This window comes from Vipera ursinii (assembly GCF_947247035.1).
Source record: "Vipera ursinii genome assembly, chromosome: 1".
NCBI lineage: Eukaryota > Metazoa > Chordata > Lepidosauria > Squamata > Viperidae > Vipera > Vipera ursinii.
Genome location: NC_139512.1, coordinates 334,438,838 through 334,457,371, shown reverse-complemented (window position 1 = coordinate 334,457,371; position 18,534 = coordinate 334,438,838). Strand labels below are relative to the sequence as shown.

General features: G+C 43.7%; 1 protein-coding gene across 1 annotated transcript in view; it reads right to left on the bottom strand.

Moving 5' to 3' along the window:
* The window catches only part of HADHA (hydroxyacyl-CoA dehydrogenase trifunctional multienzyme complex subunit alpha), a 40,993-nt gene that overhangs the window by 5,850 nt on the left and 16,609 nt on the right, over nt 1-18,534 (bottom strand). The window contains exons 7-17 of the mRNA XM_083360644.1: nt 18,407-18,509; nt 17,701-17,823; nt 17,435-17,553; nt 10,770-10,826; nt 9,028-9,137; nt 8,222-8,356; nt 6,967-7,138; nt 6,361-6,447; nt 5,433-5,573; nt 2,833-2,901; nt 1,651-1,846 (exon numbers count right to left, since the gene is read on the bottom strand). Coding sequence (XP_083216770.1) covers nt 1,651-1,846; nt 2,833-2,901; nt 5,433-5,573; nt 6,361-6,447; nt 6,967-7,138; nt 8,222-8,356; nt 9,028-9,137; nt 10,770-10,826; nt 17,435-17,553; nt 17,701-17,823; nt 18,407-18,509 — 1,312 coding nt within the window. The remainder of the gene's footprint in view (nt 1-1,650; nt 1,847-2,832; nt 2,902-5,432; nt 5,574-6,360; nt 6,448-6,966; nt 7,139-8,221; nt 8,357-9,027; nt 9,138-10,769; nt 10,827-17,434; nt 17,554-17,700; nt 17,824-18,406; nt 18,510-18,534) is intronic.

Genomic DNA, 18,534 nt, shown 5'->3' with positions numbered 1-18,534 from the left:
TCTACAAAATCTAGGGGTAGGCATACACTGACTGCCTTGTTTAGCAACTGTTCAAATTTACAATAATTAGGAAAAACTGTTGTGACCAACAATAGCAGGAACAGTAACATGCAGACTCCCAGCTCTGACAGGCTGAATAAGTGACTTAACTCATGCACTGGTCTCTATGGTAGTAACTGTCCTAACAATAATAAAAGCAGAATACCTAGAATAACCAAGTCATTGGAAACCTGTTTTACTCAGCCATATCCCAAATTACTCTTAGAACAGTGTTTCTCCACCTTGGCAATTTTAGGATTGGTTGGAGAGACATTACTTTTAGAATAAAGAAATGAACCCACCGATTGGGACCAGCTCTAATGGACCAATGCAGCAGATATCAAGTTACTATGAAGAAACAGGGCTTAAAATGGGGGGAAAGACTGGACCTGACAGATAAACCCTCTTTCTGGGGGCTCCTCTTTTGTTTTCAAACTGATTTCAGAAAGCTGAGATCCAGCAGATTTCTTCATGCAGAAGGAAGTAATAGGGGAAAAGTGACAAGTGTCCTGTCATATCATTCTTTACAGGTAGTCCTCGGCTTACAACCACAATTGACCCAAAATTTCTGTTGCTAAATGAAACAGTTGTTAAGACAGTTGAGTTTTGCCCCATTTTACAACCTTTCTTGCCACAGTTGTTAGGTGAATCACTGCATTAAGTTCGTTACACGGTTGTTAAGTGAATTTAATTTAATTTATTAATATTTCTATACCGCCCTTCTCCCGAAGGACTCAGGGCGGTGTACAGGGCAAGAATAAAACACAGTAATTACAAAAGATAAAAAGTAATTAAATACATGCCCAATTAAAAAATACAATTAATACATACTAAAAACCCCAATAAAAATAATAAAAAACCCACCAATCCCCCCTCAGGCCAGGCCGGCTTGCTCGAACAAGTATGTTTTCAGATCGCGGCGAAAGGAGCGAAGATCAGGCGCCGTCCGGAGCTCAACCGGTAACTGGTTCCATAGCTCCGGGGCGCCCACAGAGAAGGCCCTCCCCCTGGGGGCCACCAGTCGACATTCTCTGACAGGTGGCACCCTGAGGAGGCCCTCTCTGTGGGAGCGCACAGGGCGGAGGGAAGTAGACGCCGGCAGCAGGTGTTCCCTAAGGTACTCCGGACCCCTGCCATGTATGTGGCCTCCCTCATTGACTTTGCTTGCCAGAATGTCACAAAAGGTGATCACATGTCCCGGGGGCACTGCAACTGTCACAAATACGAGTCAGTTGCCAAGCATCTGAATTTTGATCATGTGACCACGGGGATGCAGAAATGGCAAGTGTGAAAAACAGTTTTCTCAGTGCCATTGTAATTTTGAATGGACACTAAACAAGCTGCTGTAAATGAAGGACTACCTATATATATGACTGGCTCACAAAGCCGTTTATAATCATTTTCAATAAAAAAAACAAAATATACAGGAGCAGAATGAGTGGTAGCTGGACTTGAGAAGAGGCTTAAAGGGAACAAACCATCTCACAGAGAACCATCCACTGGCACCAGGTACTTGGAAACCAACAGAAACAACCAGAGAACAAGTGCAGAACAACTGATGCTGGTACATAAGACTGAAATGTGGGGAATTGCTCAGCTTGCAACTCTTACCTAAAAAGCCCTTGTTTACCATGGCTTTCATTAGCTCCACATTCCCCCCTTTGAATCGTTCACCAAAAACTTTGCCAAGATCTTCAGCTACATGAGTGGCCACATCGACCCCAACTTCATCAATCAAAGTAGCAGCTCCAACAGGGAAGCCAAAGCTAGTGGAAAGGGAATCCACTTTCTTAGGATCAACACCTTCCTGCAGAAAACGCAGTTGAAAAAGAAAATGCTTTGAGTGACAGGAGATCTAATTCTGGCAATAGATTGTTCAACAATTGGCAATAATCAGCAATTTCTGACTCAACTTATTAACAATATGAGCAAGACTGTTTGCCTCCTCCCTCTCAAATTATAGTGAGTAAACATGGCGTTCCTAATCATCATAACTCTTAACACTGATCTGTTACTGGATGAACCAGGTTATAACTTATGAGAAGACTATAAATGGTTAGTGTTGCCCATTTTGTCCCAGTTTCACTTGGTGGGTATAATGCTATTATATAAAAGCCACAATAGTAAAACTAATGAACCTGAGCTTATCCTTCTAATTATATGCAATTCTGTGAAAAACTATTTTTGAATGCATTTTTCTACTGAAGCTTGTCAATTTCCTATGGTAGTCTGAATGAACAAATAAAATTTTGATGTTGGTATCATTTATATATAAACAATCAACTTATGATTCGCTAGTCTGAAAACCTAATTACCTCTTATATTAATTGCTTGTACTTCCAGAAATTGGGGCAATTGGAACCAAATACTTATTACAGTCCTGCATATTAGTGCATTCCTCCATGCTGAACTGTTTCAGCTCATACTTGAGGTTTTTCTAGTATTAACTACTTGTTTCAAGTGCTGCCACTTTTCTGCATTTAAATTTGAATTGACTTGACCATTCTGAAAAAAACGAATCTGTTCAAAGCAATCCCCAAATACCATTTAAATATTTGATGGCTGATATAAGTTCTTATTATGGAATTCAATAATTATCACGAGACATAAGGAATCCATGTAGCCTGCAAATTCAATTTCTGACTCAAATAACTTGGATGCTATTGGTTAATTTAAACACTCTTTATATTATCACTAGAACTTGAAATGGGATGAGTGTCTTTTCACAGAGCTGTATTATCCCATATAATATAAAAGACTCCCAAACCCCAGATGTTTGCAACAGACACTAACCTGAAGGACACGGATAATTTCAGACATCATGGGAGTAAGGCACCTAGTTGTATAGAATCCTGGACCATCCTGTGGAGGAGTAAACACAAATATGAAATAGGTTTGCCAAGGAAGATAAGGCAGCAAATAATCTAAATAGTCTTCCCTCACCAATTCACTTTAATGGATGTCGATTTTTCTTATATGTAGGATATTTCTCATCTATGAGATATTTTCTCATTTAGAGGCCATACGGGTGACACTAGTTTAGACCAATTTTTCAGTGGTATAGGGTGAACAGGAATTTAGGTTGAGATCCCAACTAATATGGATTTGATTTTTATTAATGCATTTGTCTTTAAGCACATAATTGATATTCTACATCTAAATATAAAAGGGTTAAGATTTTACCTCAGGTTTTACCTTTGTGAGCATTCCAAGAGCTCTTTAAAGTTGTTAAGACAAATAATTGGTATATTAAAAAGTTGTTTTATACCACCAAGAAAAAAAGCACAAAATCTGAGCTTTTTTTCGCTTTATAGGGAAGAAATGGTGGACTGAAGACAGCTCTGTGAGAAGCAGAGCTGACAACCACAGTAGATAAGGAGAAAACTTAAGATCACCCACAACTGCTCTAGATCAGGGCTTTTCAACCTTTTCACCTATTGTACCACTTTTAGGATATGGCAACATCCGAGTACCACGTTGCCTTGCAAGGTGTCAAAAGACAAAAAAAAAGAAAAGTGATGAAGTACAGGTAGTCCTCGACTTACAACAGTTCACTTAGTGACTGTTCGAAGTTACAATGGCACTGAAAAAAGTGCCCCCCAAGCCACAGCTGAGCAAGACACCTGCCTGCCCGCCTGGTGGTGCTCTTTCTCCTGTCCAAGGTTTTCATTGTTGTGAGCATTTCTGTTGAGGATTGGCAGCGGGGATGAGGTGGGGAGTATTTGATTTCTATTCCACCCATCTGCTGGGTGGTTGCAGCAGGTTTTGGTCCCTTCACATGACCCTGGGACACTGTGACCATCATAAATATGAATCAGTTGCCAAGCATCTGAATGTAAATCACAAGACCCTGGAGATGCTGCAACGTTCCAGCTGATCGGCGCTTCTTCTGGGCTCAGCAGAAGCACGGGATCAGCACTGAGCTCCAGCTGTACCCTGGCGCTGGTCCTGGCGCTTCCGCTGAGCCCTGACAGCCCTGCAGCTCCAGCCATCTCTCACTCAGGCTTCTGCGGTGCTGGTTCAGCTCATTCCCCTCCCCCGCTACCACTTTTCTAGGATGGTCGCGTACCACCTGCCAGGTGCCAATGTACCACAGGTGGTACCCCTACCACTGGTTGAAAAGCCCTGCTCTAGACAGCTGCTCCTTAGAAGGAGACCACAAGACAGCAGATTTAGAGTTCTGGGAAACAAAGGAATAGCTACATTTACTGAATTTTAAGAGGGAATGATGTTACTAAAATTGTTCCTACCGTATTTTCCAGCGTATAAGACGACCCCCTACTTTTAAGAAGATTTTGAAGGTTTTGTCTTATACGCCGGAAAATACCCGCTGGCCCTCCCGCTGCTCCCGCGCTTGTGCCGGCCCCCGAGGCGCAGTGTTTCCCGGGCGGCAGGCAGTGCCGGAGGGCAGCCGCCACCCTGCCATGGCCGGCGCCCCTCCTGCTTCTCCCCCCAGGCCTTGAACTTCTCCCATTTGGCGCAGGGCGGGGCAGCTCCGCCCGCAGCCTCTTTTTTAGAACTCACGTGCCGCTTCCCTCTCACTGTCGGCCGAGGCGCGCTCGGCCCGGGCTCCCGGTCCCTCTTCCCGGCCGGCTTCCCGCCCTGCTCCTCATGGAGCTGGCCTGGGCGTGCAGCCTCTCGGTGTGGCTGCTTTTCCTGGGCAGCCTGGCGGTGCGGCTCCTGCGCTCCGACCTGTTGCTGAGCCGGCGGCTGCTGCTGCGCGTGCGCGTGGGGCTGGAGGCGCTAGCATGGCCAGTCCTTGAGCGAGCAACGGCAGCAGCTGCAGTAGCCGCCCCAGAAGCTGACGAGAGTTTGCCCTCTATCACCCGTTCGCCGTTCGCCGTCGGCCGCTTAACCACGGGTTGCCATCGCCTGCCTCCATTCACCCAGTGATCCCGCCGCCCAGCAGAAAAAAGATCCGAAGGTGTTTTTTTTCCGGCGTATAAGACAACCCGGCGTATAAGACGACCCCCCCAACTTTTGAGGTGATTTTCAGGGGTTCAAAAGTCGTCTTATACGCCGGAAAATACGGTACTTGTTTTGAGGAAAGGGGAAATTATTTCTTTAAAAATATTTTTCCTCATCCTATTTTTATTTTTCATTTTTTTTCTTTTCTGCAGCTTCTATTTATTCTTTCCTTTTTTTAGTTTGCATTAATTTTTATTGTTGTAATTATAATTTCTAATAAAATTAGCTTTTTTGACTCTCTTGTGAAAGTTCTCTATACATCTGCAGTTAAGTTTCCTGTGAAGAACAAGCTGATACTTTACTTGTCTTGTCACAGCCTACTCATGCACAGTAATTTAGAAAAAAATGTTTAATCCTGGCCGTTCTGACTCAAAGTGATAAACCCACTGGAAGCCTTCTGTATTTTACATAAAAGTCGCAATCACCTTAACCACAATGATGACTTTTCCTTGCTTGAGACCAACAGCCACAGCAGAGGCTGCCGTTTCTGGGGATGTCTTGTCAGTAGTAATGATCTCCAACAACTGCATCTTGTCCACAGGAGAGAAGTAGTGCATCCCAATCACCTGAGGTTTACAGGGTAACATAGAAAAGAATTAAGATCCTCACGTACTGCGGGCTTGTGATATGCTGCAAAGTGGAAACAGTCAAATCCCTGACACATGGTTAACCAAGTCTAATTAAAGCTAAGCTTAATTTTCTTGTAAGGTTTTTGCTTCTTTAAACTGTTCCAGCCGGCTGCTGTACGTGTTTAGGGGAGACTAGAACAAACTACTCACAAACGGAAGCCAAGGAGCCATTTATTATAGTCTACAGTACTATATCACAGAACGTTAGCAGGAATCTAGCAAACTCTAGGCGTTTAGGGCAAATAAATATATCTACTTTATGAGAGAGAGGTCAAAGCTCAGGATCAGAGTAAAATTTTATTTTATTTATTTTTTTATTTTAATTCCATTTATATCCCGCCCTTCTCCGAAGACTCAGGGCGGCTTACAAGCTTAGCAGTAGCCTTCATTCTATGTATATGCCTGCTTATTAGGGCTTTCATACACCCCCCAAGCGGCATTATTACAAAGTCAGCTTAATTGCCCCCAACAATCTGGGTCCTCATTTTACCTACCTCGGAAGGATGGAAGGCTGAGTCAACCTTGAGCCTGGTGGGATGCGAACCTGCACTAATTGCAGGCAGCTGGTGTTACTTAAGGAGGCATTAGCCCACTGCTCCACCAAGGCTCTTAAAAATGCTGGTTTTCCAACAAGACTAAGATATGCTGTGGGGAAACCACAGATGGAGAGACCTTACTTAACAACAGGTTTTCAGTATATTCTATAAAAACACACCAAACTCACCTTATCTGGCCTTTTGCTGGCTACAGCTATCTGATTGATGGGGAGAGCAGATGTGTTGCTGGCAAAGATACAATGAGGAGGGACAAGCTGGGAAGACAAAGGAAATGCTACATGTGGAAGAGGGAAGGTGCATAATTATGGCTACAGCAATCTTACATAAAGAAGAAACGAAAAAAACCCTTTCCACTGTAATATGTGATTTGGGATAGAGCATCCCATAAAGGCCCTGATTGTAGCCATGTGCTTGGTCACTTGACAGGACTGGCTTATACTTGGTAGCAAGCAAGCAACAGGGTAAGGCTTCACATCCTTATAATAATATTCCTTCCTCTGACTGCTACAGTTCTAATGTTGATTGATGGAATCATCCGATTGGACTGAATGGAGATACTTCCACGGGCAGTCATAGGATCAGATTACTGACCAGAGATAGACAAGCCCGGTATGTGCTTCAAGATTAACATAATCTTCTAATTTCTTCAGCTTTCACAAAGGAATGATGTAGCAAACTTTATATAGTAAATTAGGAAATGGGAGATTCCCCCAAAGATATTCAAATGCATCTCGCAGACCCATCCTGCCAATTGGCCTTGAACTCTTACTTACTGCTTCCACCTCATTCAGCACTTTGTGTTTGATGTTGAGGTCTTCAAAGACAGCTTCAATGATCATGTCAGCTTTCTTAAAGTCCTTATAATCCAGCTGTGTCGTAAGGTCACTAAGGATCCGATCCCTCTCAAATGATGTCAAACTCTTCTTTTTCACTTTATCATTCAAGCTGAGAAAATGATTAGGGTGGGGACAGTGGGAGGTATTGAAAATAAGCTGTTGGGTAAAGTATAGTTGTGAAGAAACTGTTCACATTCATATATTTTTTTATACTGAAGAAAACTTGTCTTAAGCTTTGAAGGATCTTTCAAACACTAAGTAAAAACAACTCTATTGTTTTAGAAGCAGATGGCTTTTAAGCTTTAGGTTTTATTATTTTTAAGCACTTCTAAAATATTTAAGTTTTTGTTATAATTCTGAAATCTATCCTTTTACTGTAATTTTTTTGTAGCCAACCTGGAAATACATATACTGATCAACACACAACTAAACAAAAAAGCAAAGCAAAACAACACAGATTTTTGAGGCTAACAGTGCACTTATAAAGAGCCTTGTTTCCAAACACTTTGCCAAATGCGAATATTGATCATGGATACCCCTCTAAAAGGGAGAGGAATAATACTAAGATACTTGTCAAAATAGATATACTTAAGTAAAATGGAATCTGGAAGAGATACTACACTGATTTTTTTTTTAAAAAGCTTGTAAGATAACCACTGTAAGGTAAGACAAAAATGTGTAATTGTTCTCTGTCAACTGACAATTTATTAGGAAGCACAGTAGCTCTCCCCAGGCCTAAACAAATCTACAAAAAGATATGATTCCCTTAGTAACTGAAAAAGGATCATAGCTCTTCAGCAATGCCAGCAGCTTCTGAAGATTATTTCATTGTTTTATTTACTTATTTAGAAAATTTACAATAATGCCCAAATTATTTAGTGATTCTGGGCAGCTTACAGAAGTAAGATTATTGGGAAAGAGTTATACACAAAACAAATGCTGGAATGAAAGGACATTGTTAGAGTCATACTTGCTACTCTGAGAAACTTTTTCAGCCTGTGTGTTTATGACATGAAGAGTTGTCAAGACATACTGAGCAATAGGATAAAAAATAATTTTGCATATTACTGCTTCAAAAATACTGGACCAGTATGGGACAACTGGAAGTGATAATTCAGGGCTGAAGTTACTGCAGGATTCCGTTCCCTCCAGGCTGCAAATACACCAAGCATTAGATCCTAAGTGAACATACCCTTTATAGACTTGCTGCTGTCCCTTGCTCAAGCCATCCAGAGTAGTGTCCTTCATTATGATCTTAAGACCCTTTTCCACAGAAACCTGAGCAATTCCTGCACCCATCAAACCTGCTCCCAGTATAGCAAGATTCCTGCATAAAGAGGTAATCAAGAAAAAGGAGTTGACAAGAAATTGGGTAAAATTTATAGTATAAATAAGTCACATTTAATTTTGTCCTTTTTAAAATAATGCTGGAAAGGTAAACAGATAATTCAAATAATGTTGAATAATTTACTAGTTAAAAAGCACCCCTAAGCTTCAAACTAGGTGGATGTAATTTCTGGGAGAAATGTTTATCTATAAACCAAAATAATACATTTCAAACTACATTTAAAAAAAAAGAATCGACTAGAAATTAAGATCTTTATTAGTTGCCTGAACGACAGTATTTTCAATGCAGTTAGCATATAAACTTCCACTTTCCCTGCTTTGAAGTGGACAAGCTGGTTGTATAGAAAACTTTGAGCACGGTCCTGTCAGGATTCTGACTTTGCCTGTGCATGCAATGCCCAATCTAGAGCAAAGCAGGAAAACTAACTTTCTGCCGTGCCAGGACAAGCAGAAAAAATGGGAGGTTCTGGCTTAGCTAGAATGCATTCAACAATTTCACAGCCAGTCCTCTCAAACTAGATTGAATTAACTAAGTGACATTCCTTTGAACTGGTCTGCATGTTATTATTGCAAGCCATCTAATCTTTTACATACAAACAGAGAGAACTGTTCTAGACAGCACACTTGGAGGCTGTTCATAGCTGAGCTTACTTGACTGGTTGCTTGGGCTCCCCAAACTTGTTCTTCTTGCACTGCACCTGACCATGGTAGAGCCCTATTAAGGCCTTGGATTCAGGAGTCATCCCAAGTTCCCCAAATTTCTGCAAGAAGTGGGGATGGAAAAAGTGGAGAGAAAATGAAAATGAAATGTTCAGAGGCACTGCCATGGAATCATCATACCATCCCCAAGTAACAACAAAGAGTGAACAAGCATTCTAGAAGGGCACATCAGAGGACCAGCTACAAATTAACATTGATGGGAGCCACAATGTTATCACATTTTGAACTACCGTATTTTCCGGCGTATAAGACGACTTTTTAAACCCATGAAAATCATCTCAAAAGTTGGGGGGTCGTCTTATACGCCAGAAAATACGGTAAGTCTTGATAGTCCATGGCCAGTGACCACAAAAAGGTATTTTAAATGGGTCTGTGGTGAAGAAAAGGTAGAGAACCACTGCTGAAGTATTCGTGTGCATGGCATTTCTCTCTAAACTTGCTGATTTTTCATCTGGTTTAGCTTAGGAATTACACTGCTTCTAACTGGTGATAATAGTGTTTAACATACGTTTGGTGCTAAATCCATATAAAGAGCCATAATGTGGCAATATGTGCATCTTTAGTCAATAATATAGGTATTTTTAGCAAGCTTTCCAGACAAAAGCTTAAATATAGATGTGATTTTATTTTTGCTGAATACAGTGTACTGTTGGAGTAGATATACCTATTTTTCTTGCTGGGTGCTTTTTTTGCTTTGTGTCATAACCCATGAAAGAAAATGCCATTATTATCCGGGGTTTAAATATTATACCATTATACATGTTTAAAACTCACCATTTTTAAAAATTCACCATTAGAAATATGACAAATATGGTTTCTATCTATGGACCATAGCATATGGTTATAAAAACTGGATCATCACAATGGCTGATGGTGGTTTAAAAGCAACTGAAGAAGTGAAACATAATCAGTGTTACACCCAAAAAACCCTAATTGTAATTTTTTTAAAAAATAAGGCAGCAGACACTTTGCATCAAAGGCCTTTTAAGCACTCCCTTATCTTGGCCTTGTTTATGTTACTGTTAGGATTTTGTTCAGTGATCTACTGAAAACAGATATTTTTTTTACAAAATAAAAGAGTGGATCACACATTCTATCTCATTCTGGCTTGTAGGGCTGAAGACTAGCTTTTTAAAAATAAAGATGAAAAATTGGAAATTATGGCTAATCTGAGAGAGCAACTGATCACCCAATGCTCCTGTCTACTGGGAAAAAAAACTGCAACAAACCTTCACTGAAAACTCAAGGAGGAAATTGCTTAAGGCTGCATTATAAAGACTTAAGAGAGCTGCTGACGTTACCTCTGAAAGACTGACTATACTGAGTACACTATTGCTCCAGTAAGAAAGATTCTCACACATCCCCAATGCTATCCACTTTTTAAATTATAGGATACTATCCTTTTCTCTCTTAGCATAAAGAATGCTAAGGAGGTGGGAAATTAAGTGCTTTTGAGATGTCTTGATTCAGCTGATATAAACTAGAGGAATGAGAATCAAGCTGCAGAGAATATCCAGGTACTGGTAATAATGAGAAGATAATTATAACAAAAGTGGCAAGTCCCGAAGATCTAATTTTAGAAGATGTACCAACTGTAGTACAGCATCAAGTCCAAACTCACTACCAGTCTGTTATCTATTTAAGTCAATCCAAGTGGGTCAGAGATTCTTTACCTGGGATTCCAGAAGGTAGCCAGCTTCGTTGCCTTGTTCTAGGCCAGTCTTCACTACCTAAACCCACAAAAAAAAATTTCAAAGTATGTTTAGCCCATACTGTTGACAATAACAGCTAAAAACATTAAACACAGCATTAAAAACAGTTAAGAGAAAAAGAACACATCAAAAGCCATTTATTTCACCTTTCAAGTACTGAAGGATGTGTTGCCTACCCTTCTGGCTCTCCCCAGACCTTAAAACTGAGGGGTTTTTTTTAACCCCCTTGGCAGAAAAGATTCTAGCCCAGAAGGTAGGAACTTTGGGGAACGGAAAAAAAATCCCATGTTTCCACAACTAGTATCAACGCGGTGAAGTCCCAAAGGTGCTTTTTTTTCAAGAGGCAACTGGACTTTCGTGTTTTTCTTTGAAGACATTTTGCCTCTCATCCAAGAAGCTTCTTCGGCTCTGACTGGATGGTGGGGAATGGAAGGATTTATATTCCTTGCAGACAGTTGGTCATTTGCATTCTTTTAGAGACTCGTTGAGGCCACCTGGAGGTTTATCTGTGTCATCAGGGTCACCTGAGTAGCGCAAATGGGTGTGGAGCCTTTTTGGAGCTGCTGAAAGGACTGTGTTGTAGACTGGTGATAGATGATGTCCTATCCCTCCCCCTCTTTTGGGAAAGGGCTGTTCAATTTTGACATAGGTGGCTTCTGTGACTCCTCTTTCATACCAGCAGTCCTCTCTATTCAAAATGTGGACTTTGCTGTCTTCAAAACAGTGGCCTTTGTCTTTTAAATGCAGATGGACTGCTTGTCCTGATGGGCTTGTTCTCCTATGTTGTGCCATGTGTTTTATAATTCATAAAAGATTCAGCAGCTAAATGTCTTCAAAGAAAAACAAGAAAGTCCAGTTGCCTCTTGAAAAAAAGCACCTTTGGGACAACCATGACCTGGATGACTGAGAATCTCCATAGACATTCAAGCAATGCGTCCAGGTTTTATTTTGCAATACTCTGAAGAGCTTTCAAAAAAGATCCCAAACCTGCAGCCTAGCTTTTTGTAACTTTGTGCCTCCAAACAGAGTACTATACTTTGGGAATAGTGGGAATTGTAATCCAACAGATATAGCTTGCTGTAGCTTAAAATAAAAAAAAAATCAAAACTGGGAGGGATTCAATAATGTTTGTATTACATTTTTTTCAGTTATGGAGCAAGATAGAACAATTCTTCCTTTCCCTTATAGCCTCCATGCATTCTTAAAATCCTTCTCCCGAGCGTTCCCAGCTTTCCAGGGGAGATTTTGAAGGCATGCAGGGGAAACAAAGGTGAAGGAAGTTTGCACTACATAAATAGACTTTCCAACGCTGCAGTCCACCCAACAGTATTCCATCTGATCAGAAAATTCCAGAAATGCCCTCTTGCTACTGAGATTTTAAAGTTTTTTCCCTCCTTATACTTTGCTCCCAAATTGCTTCATCAATAAATACTGAACAACTTCCCAATTTGGATGTGTTGCAAGTGACAGTCGTGCCTAGGAGACCTTTTGTGCAGTTTCATGTTGTGCGCCAGTTGCACCCTTTCCTGGACTGTGAGGCCTGCACAAGGTCACTCATGGCCTGATCATCTCCTGGTTGAATTACTGAAACGTGTGCTTGAAGAATATTCAGAAGCTAAAAACTGGTGTAGAGCCTAACAGTGTAGACAATTCTGTGAAATATGAGACACCACTGTTGTACAAGCTGCTTTGGCTGCTGTTTTGCTTCCAGACCCAATTCAAAGTGATGGCTGTCACCTTTAAAGCCCTTCATGGCATGGGCATGGGGTATCTGAGGAACTGTCTCACCCATGGAACTAACACGCCCCAATTGTTCCAATGGGAAAAACAACTTTGGCCAAAGAATTTCAGCTAGCATGGTGCTGGAGAAGAGCCCACATTCTGGAATATTCTCCTGTCGGAGGTGAGGTCTGCCTCCACACTCCTGGCCTACTGGAAGAACCTAAAAATGTGGCTTTGCTGCTTCGATTGGGTCCCAGCAGAGCCTGCCATGTTGCGGCTAGCTGGCAGGTTAGAGAACATACTCACCCCCAAGTCGCCCATCATCTCTGCTTTTAACCTTTTAACTTCTCCATTCAATTCTTTTAACTGCTTTTTTAGCACGTATTAATTTTTAATTAACCTGTAAGCCCTCTAAAGTCACTGTTTTACTGAAATGGGCAGCATAGGAATTTAATAAATAACTAATGTATTCAGATCAATCAAACGCATAAATAGAATAAATAGCAACAAAGAGTACCCTAGAAAAACTAGGAAGGAGAAAAGAAAATGAAGAATTTATTTATTTATTTATTTATTTATTTATTTTATATACCGCCCTTCTCCCGGAGGACTCAGGGCGGTGAACAGGGCAATACATAAAAACTAGATACAAAATTTAAAAATTATTAAAATGTGATTAAACAATGCCCATAATAAATTAATACAGATTAAAAATAGAAGTTCATTTATAAAAATCCCACCCCGTCCCATCAGGCCAGGCCAGCTTGTTTAAAGAGATGGGTTTTAAGATCGCGCCGGAAGGAGCGGAGATCGGGCGCCATCCGGAGCTCGACCGGAAGATGGTTCCATAAATCCGGTGCACCCACAGAGAACGCCCTCCCCCTGGGGGCCACCAGTCGGCATTCTTTGACCGGTGGCACCCTGAGGAGGCCCTCTCTGTGGGAGCGTACTGGGCGGAGGGAAGTTGACGCCGGCTGCAGGTGCTCCCCAAGGTATTCCGGACCCATGCCATGAAGGGCTTTGTAGGTCATTACTAACACCTTGAACCTCACCCGGAAGACAACTGGTAGCCAATGCAGCTCGCGGAGCAAAGGTGTGACATGGGAGTATCGGGAAACTCCCAATACAACTCTCGCGGCTGCATTCTGTACCAGTTGGAGCCTCCGAGTGGTCTTCAAGGGTAGCCCCATGTGGAGAGCGTTGCAGTAATCAAGACGAGAGGTCACGAGCGCATGAGTGACCGTATGTAAGGCATCCCGGTCTAGATAGGGCCGCAACTAGCGCACCAGGCGAACCTGGGCGAAGGCCCCCCCTAGTCACAGCTACTATATGGTCTTCTAAGGAGAGCTGTGAATCTAGGAGGACTCCCAAGTTGCGAGCCCTATCTACAGGAGGTAATAACTCACCCCCCATAGTGAGGGGTGGGATATCCTGAATATCCCGAGATGCCGGTACACACAGCCACTCAGTCTTGTCAGGGTTGAGTCGAAGCCTGTTCCTCCCCATCCAGACCCGGACCGCCTCCAGGCACCGGGACATCACGTCGAGGGCATCACTGGGGTGGTTTGGGGTCGAAATGAAAAGTTGGGTATCATCAGCATACTGATGATACCCAACTCCAAAACCACGAATGATCTCACCCAGCGGTTTCATGTAGATGTTGAACAGGAGAGGCGAGAGGACCGACCCCTGAGGGACTCCACAAACGAGAGGCCTCGCGGTCGACCTCTGCCCCCGCCAACACCGACTGCGAGCGTCCCAGAAGGTAGGAGGAGAACCACTGAAGAACCGTGCCTCCCACTCCCAATCCCCTGAGACGCCGCAGCAGGATACCATGGTCGATGGTATCGAAAGCCGCTGAGAGGTCTAATAGGACTAGGACAGAGGAATATCCCTTGTCCCGAGCCCTCCAGAGATCATTCACCAGCGCGACCAATGCCGTCTCCGTGCTGTACCCAGGCCTGAAGCCCGATTGGTACGGGTCTAGATAATCCGCTTCATCCAGGACCAGAGGGAGCTGATGCGCCACCACACTCTCAACAACCTTCGCAAGAAAGCGAAGGTTGGAGACCGGACGAAAGTTATTCAACACAGCCGGGTCCAAGGCAGGCTTCTTGAGGAGAGGTCTTACCACCGCCTCTTTCAAGGTGGCGGGAAAACTACCCTCACTCAAAGAGGCAGATATAACCGCCTGGAACCAGCCTCGTGTCCCCTCCCGGGCTGCATAAACCAGCCAGGAAGGGCACGGGTCCAATAAACATGTGGTGGAGCTCAGCCTCCCCATAATCCTGTCCACTTCCTCCGGAGTTACAGGATCGAACTCCTCCCAGGTAGCATTGACAAGACCGCTCGTGTCCTGATCGTCCGATACTGCCCAGTCGGAGTCCAGACCGGTCCGAATCCGAGCGATTTTGTCCGACAGATGTTGACTAAATTCCTCGGCACGCCCCTGCAAGGGTTCCTCACTCACCTCCTGATTAAGGAGGGAGCGGGTCACCCTAAACAGGGCGGCCGGGCGGTTATCTGCGGACGCGATGAGGGCAGCGAAGTAGTTAGACCTCGCCACCCTCATCACTGCGAGATAAGACCTAATATGGGTTCTTAGTCGCAATCGGTCGGATTCAGATCGGCTGGACCTCCAAACGCTCTCTAGGCCCCGTCTCCGACGCTTCATCTCCCGGAGCTCCGCGGAGAACCATGGAGCCCATTGGGATCTGCGCCGGGTCAGGGGCCGCAAGGGTACAACTCGGTCAAGTGCCTCCGTGGCCGTCCTTTCCCAGGCTTCCACTAAGGCATCTGCCGAGCTGTGAGCTGAGGAGGCAGGTGGGGACCCCAGTGCTGCCTGGAACCTCTCAGGGTCCATTAAGCGCCTGGGGCGGAACCATCTGGTTGGCTCAACAACCCCACGGTGGGGAGTGGCAAAACGGAAGACCAGCCGCAGGAGATGATGATCGGTCCATGACAGGGGCATAACAATTGGGGAGCCCCCACCAAGATCATCTAACCACCGACCAGATAAGAAAACCAAGTCAAGGGTGTGGCCTCCCTCATGAGTCGGTCCATGAATTACTTGCGTCAGGTCCATGGCCGTCATGGAAGCCATGAACTCCCGAGCTAACTCAGATGCTCCTGCCAGGGATGGTAGATTGAAGTCTCCCAAAACCATAAGTTTGGGAAACTCAATCACCAGCCCTGAGAGGATATCGAGAAGCTCAGGCAGGGCTGCTGCTGCGCGACTAGGCGAAAGGTACACCAGCAGCAAGCCCAACTGCGCCCTAGGACCAAACCTCAATAAGAGAGATTCACACCCGACTATCTGAGGAACGGTGGCCTCCTGCGGACATAAGGTCTCCCTCATAACCACAGCCACTCCCCCACCCCTACCCTGAGTCCGAGGCCGGTGTAGCACCCGGAAGCCTGGTGGGCAAAGATCAACCAGGGGGATACCGCCCTCTGGGCCCAACCAGGTTTCCGTGATGCAGGCCAGGTCCGCATGCTCACCCTCGACTAGATCCCGGACGAGAGGAGCCTTGTTAGCAACGGACCTGGCATTCAGGTACACCAGCCGGAGCTCAGGTAGCTGCACATCCCCGCTCCCAGAACCTTGGGTCGAAGACAGAGGGTCGGAGCGCCTCACCGCTTGTAATAGCGGAGAAGCCCTCCCGGAGGTCGGTACGGCCCTCTGATCTTACACCTGCTGCCATTCTCTATCGTCGTGGGAATTGGCAATCTCACGACCCGCTCCGGAGCTCCGGAGATGACCGACCCCGGCTCCCTCTCTACGCGATCTATCCTGGGCCTGGCCTGAACAACAGTTGGTGGATTACCCCCCGTCTCCAACCAACCACAACCCTCCCCCCTCCCTAACCCTACAAAAAATTTGGCTAAAAAAGTAATCAGGGGCCTCTTATTGAATTTATATCTTTGGCCCCTGTTCCTGCCCGGCCATCTCTCAGGGTCCCAGCAATCGGGCCCGTCATCAAGAGGCAGATTAGAAGGTAAGGCGGGTCGCACCCAGGATGGGGGGGCACCCCTGAGGGCGAACAAAAACGTGCTGGAGTACCTCAGGACCATGATAATAATTGGGTAATACAGCAAAAACAGACCCAGATCAAAATAAATAGGATGGGAGGATCTTAAAATGGAAGGAGAATATCCAGACTGCAGACCCAGCTCCGCTGCCACTAGAGCTGGGTAACAAAGTAAACAAAGTAAAGCAAGCAGCAAATACGAAGTCTAAAACAATGTTTCAAATACCCAGTAAAATAAAAAGATCTTTTATCTTTTTGCAAAAACTATATTCCTAGGTAACAGGTAAGCCACTACAAAAGGGCTCTTTTCTTGAAGAGCCACCAACATCGAGAGAAATGTAAGCTGCATTCTTTGAAGTAGCGCTTTCCATCAAAGAGCAGTTTTACAAATTCAATCACTACGCTTTCAGTTTATACTTACTAATGTTTCTGGAATAAGTCAGACAGTTGTAAGAGAGAATCTCACAGATGCCAAAATAGCACGAATGCTCTGCTAAAGCTAAAAAAGCTTTTAGCCAACCTTTTTGAAAATGAAAACATTTTGCTCCTCCAGGTGGAGGTCGCCTATATTCTGGTTTAGAATGCTTGTTAAATACTGAAGAACTATGACACATGACCTGCAAAGAGTTTGGCCTTCAGGTAACTAAATGATCTATTTATAAATAGCTTCCTTGAACCAAATTTGGGTTCCAAGTCATCCTAGCCAGCCCCTTTCCCAAAACAAGATCAAATAGGTCACTAATCTCATTCTAAAGTGGAAAACATTCAAGCTGAAAACAAATGAGCAGAAGCTACATACGTACAGAAACATGCACTATCTAACTTTGAAAGCCTGGGTGGAACCCCAAAAGCCACCAAAGAAACCTGAATTACCTCAATGATGCTCAAGGGTGCAGGATAAAGCCCTTTGGTTTGCTTCTGGACTTTTTTTTCTACTGTTTTGTATACTTGTTGCCTCATAAAGGGAATTGTCAAGGCATAATCCGTCACTTCTGTAAGACAAAGCAGTTCAGTGACAAACTACTCTGGGCTAATTTGGCCAAAGGAACCCCAAAATTTCAAGAAAAAACAAGGGACAGGGCCCCTTTTCCAAGAATCAAAAGAAAATTAATTTAGCTGATAGTGCTGTGCCCACTCACTCTGAATCAGCCCTTTGTCAACCTTTCGAGTAATTGTTTTGTTGGCTAGTCCTTGTGCAAATGTAATGGCCACCTCTTCCAGATATTCCATGGTCCGTTCCTCAGGGCTCTTGATACCTGGACCTGCAAATGCAACGATATTAGTAGCCTGCCCATCTGGATAACAGAAAGGGCAACTTTCAGTATCACAAGAATTCTGTTGAAGCTCCCACTTCTATACCTCCTTCAAAATCCTTATGCTGCACCACTAATTCTATTTATAAACCCATAGGCAGAGATGAATTTTCACTGATGGCATTATTTGCTTTTGATTGGTTAGAAGTTGGGAATCTATATAAATGTTTTAAATAAAATAATTACTTCAAGCAAAGGGTTTGATTGGTCCACTCTTGGCTCAATAAGCTTCCTTGTTCCCCATATTGTAGAACATCCTACACAGTGTTTTTTTTTGTAAAAGAAAAAGGTGCCGGTCATACAACCCGCCTTGCCTACCTTACAAGGTTCCATCCAAAAAAGGTGCCGGAACTCCGTTCTGAGCGTTCTATGAGAAAAAAAGCCCTGATCCTACAAATTTACAACTTTCCCTCCATTCTTTCAATCCCAGTCTCAGAGCTGTATTCCCTCCCCTCATTCCAAGTCCATAATATTCTCTTTCTGCACGGAGAATTTGAGGCAAAAAGTATGTGTGGAAAGATCACAATCTAACCTAGTGGATCCACCAACTGGTCTACTAGTCCCATTTTTTTTGCTTTGTCAGCACGGATATTTCTTCCAGTTAACATCATGTCAAAGGCGGAAGGAATTCCTACCTGAAATAGAGAAATAGGTATTTCA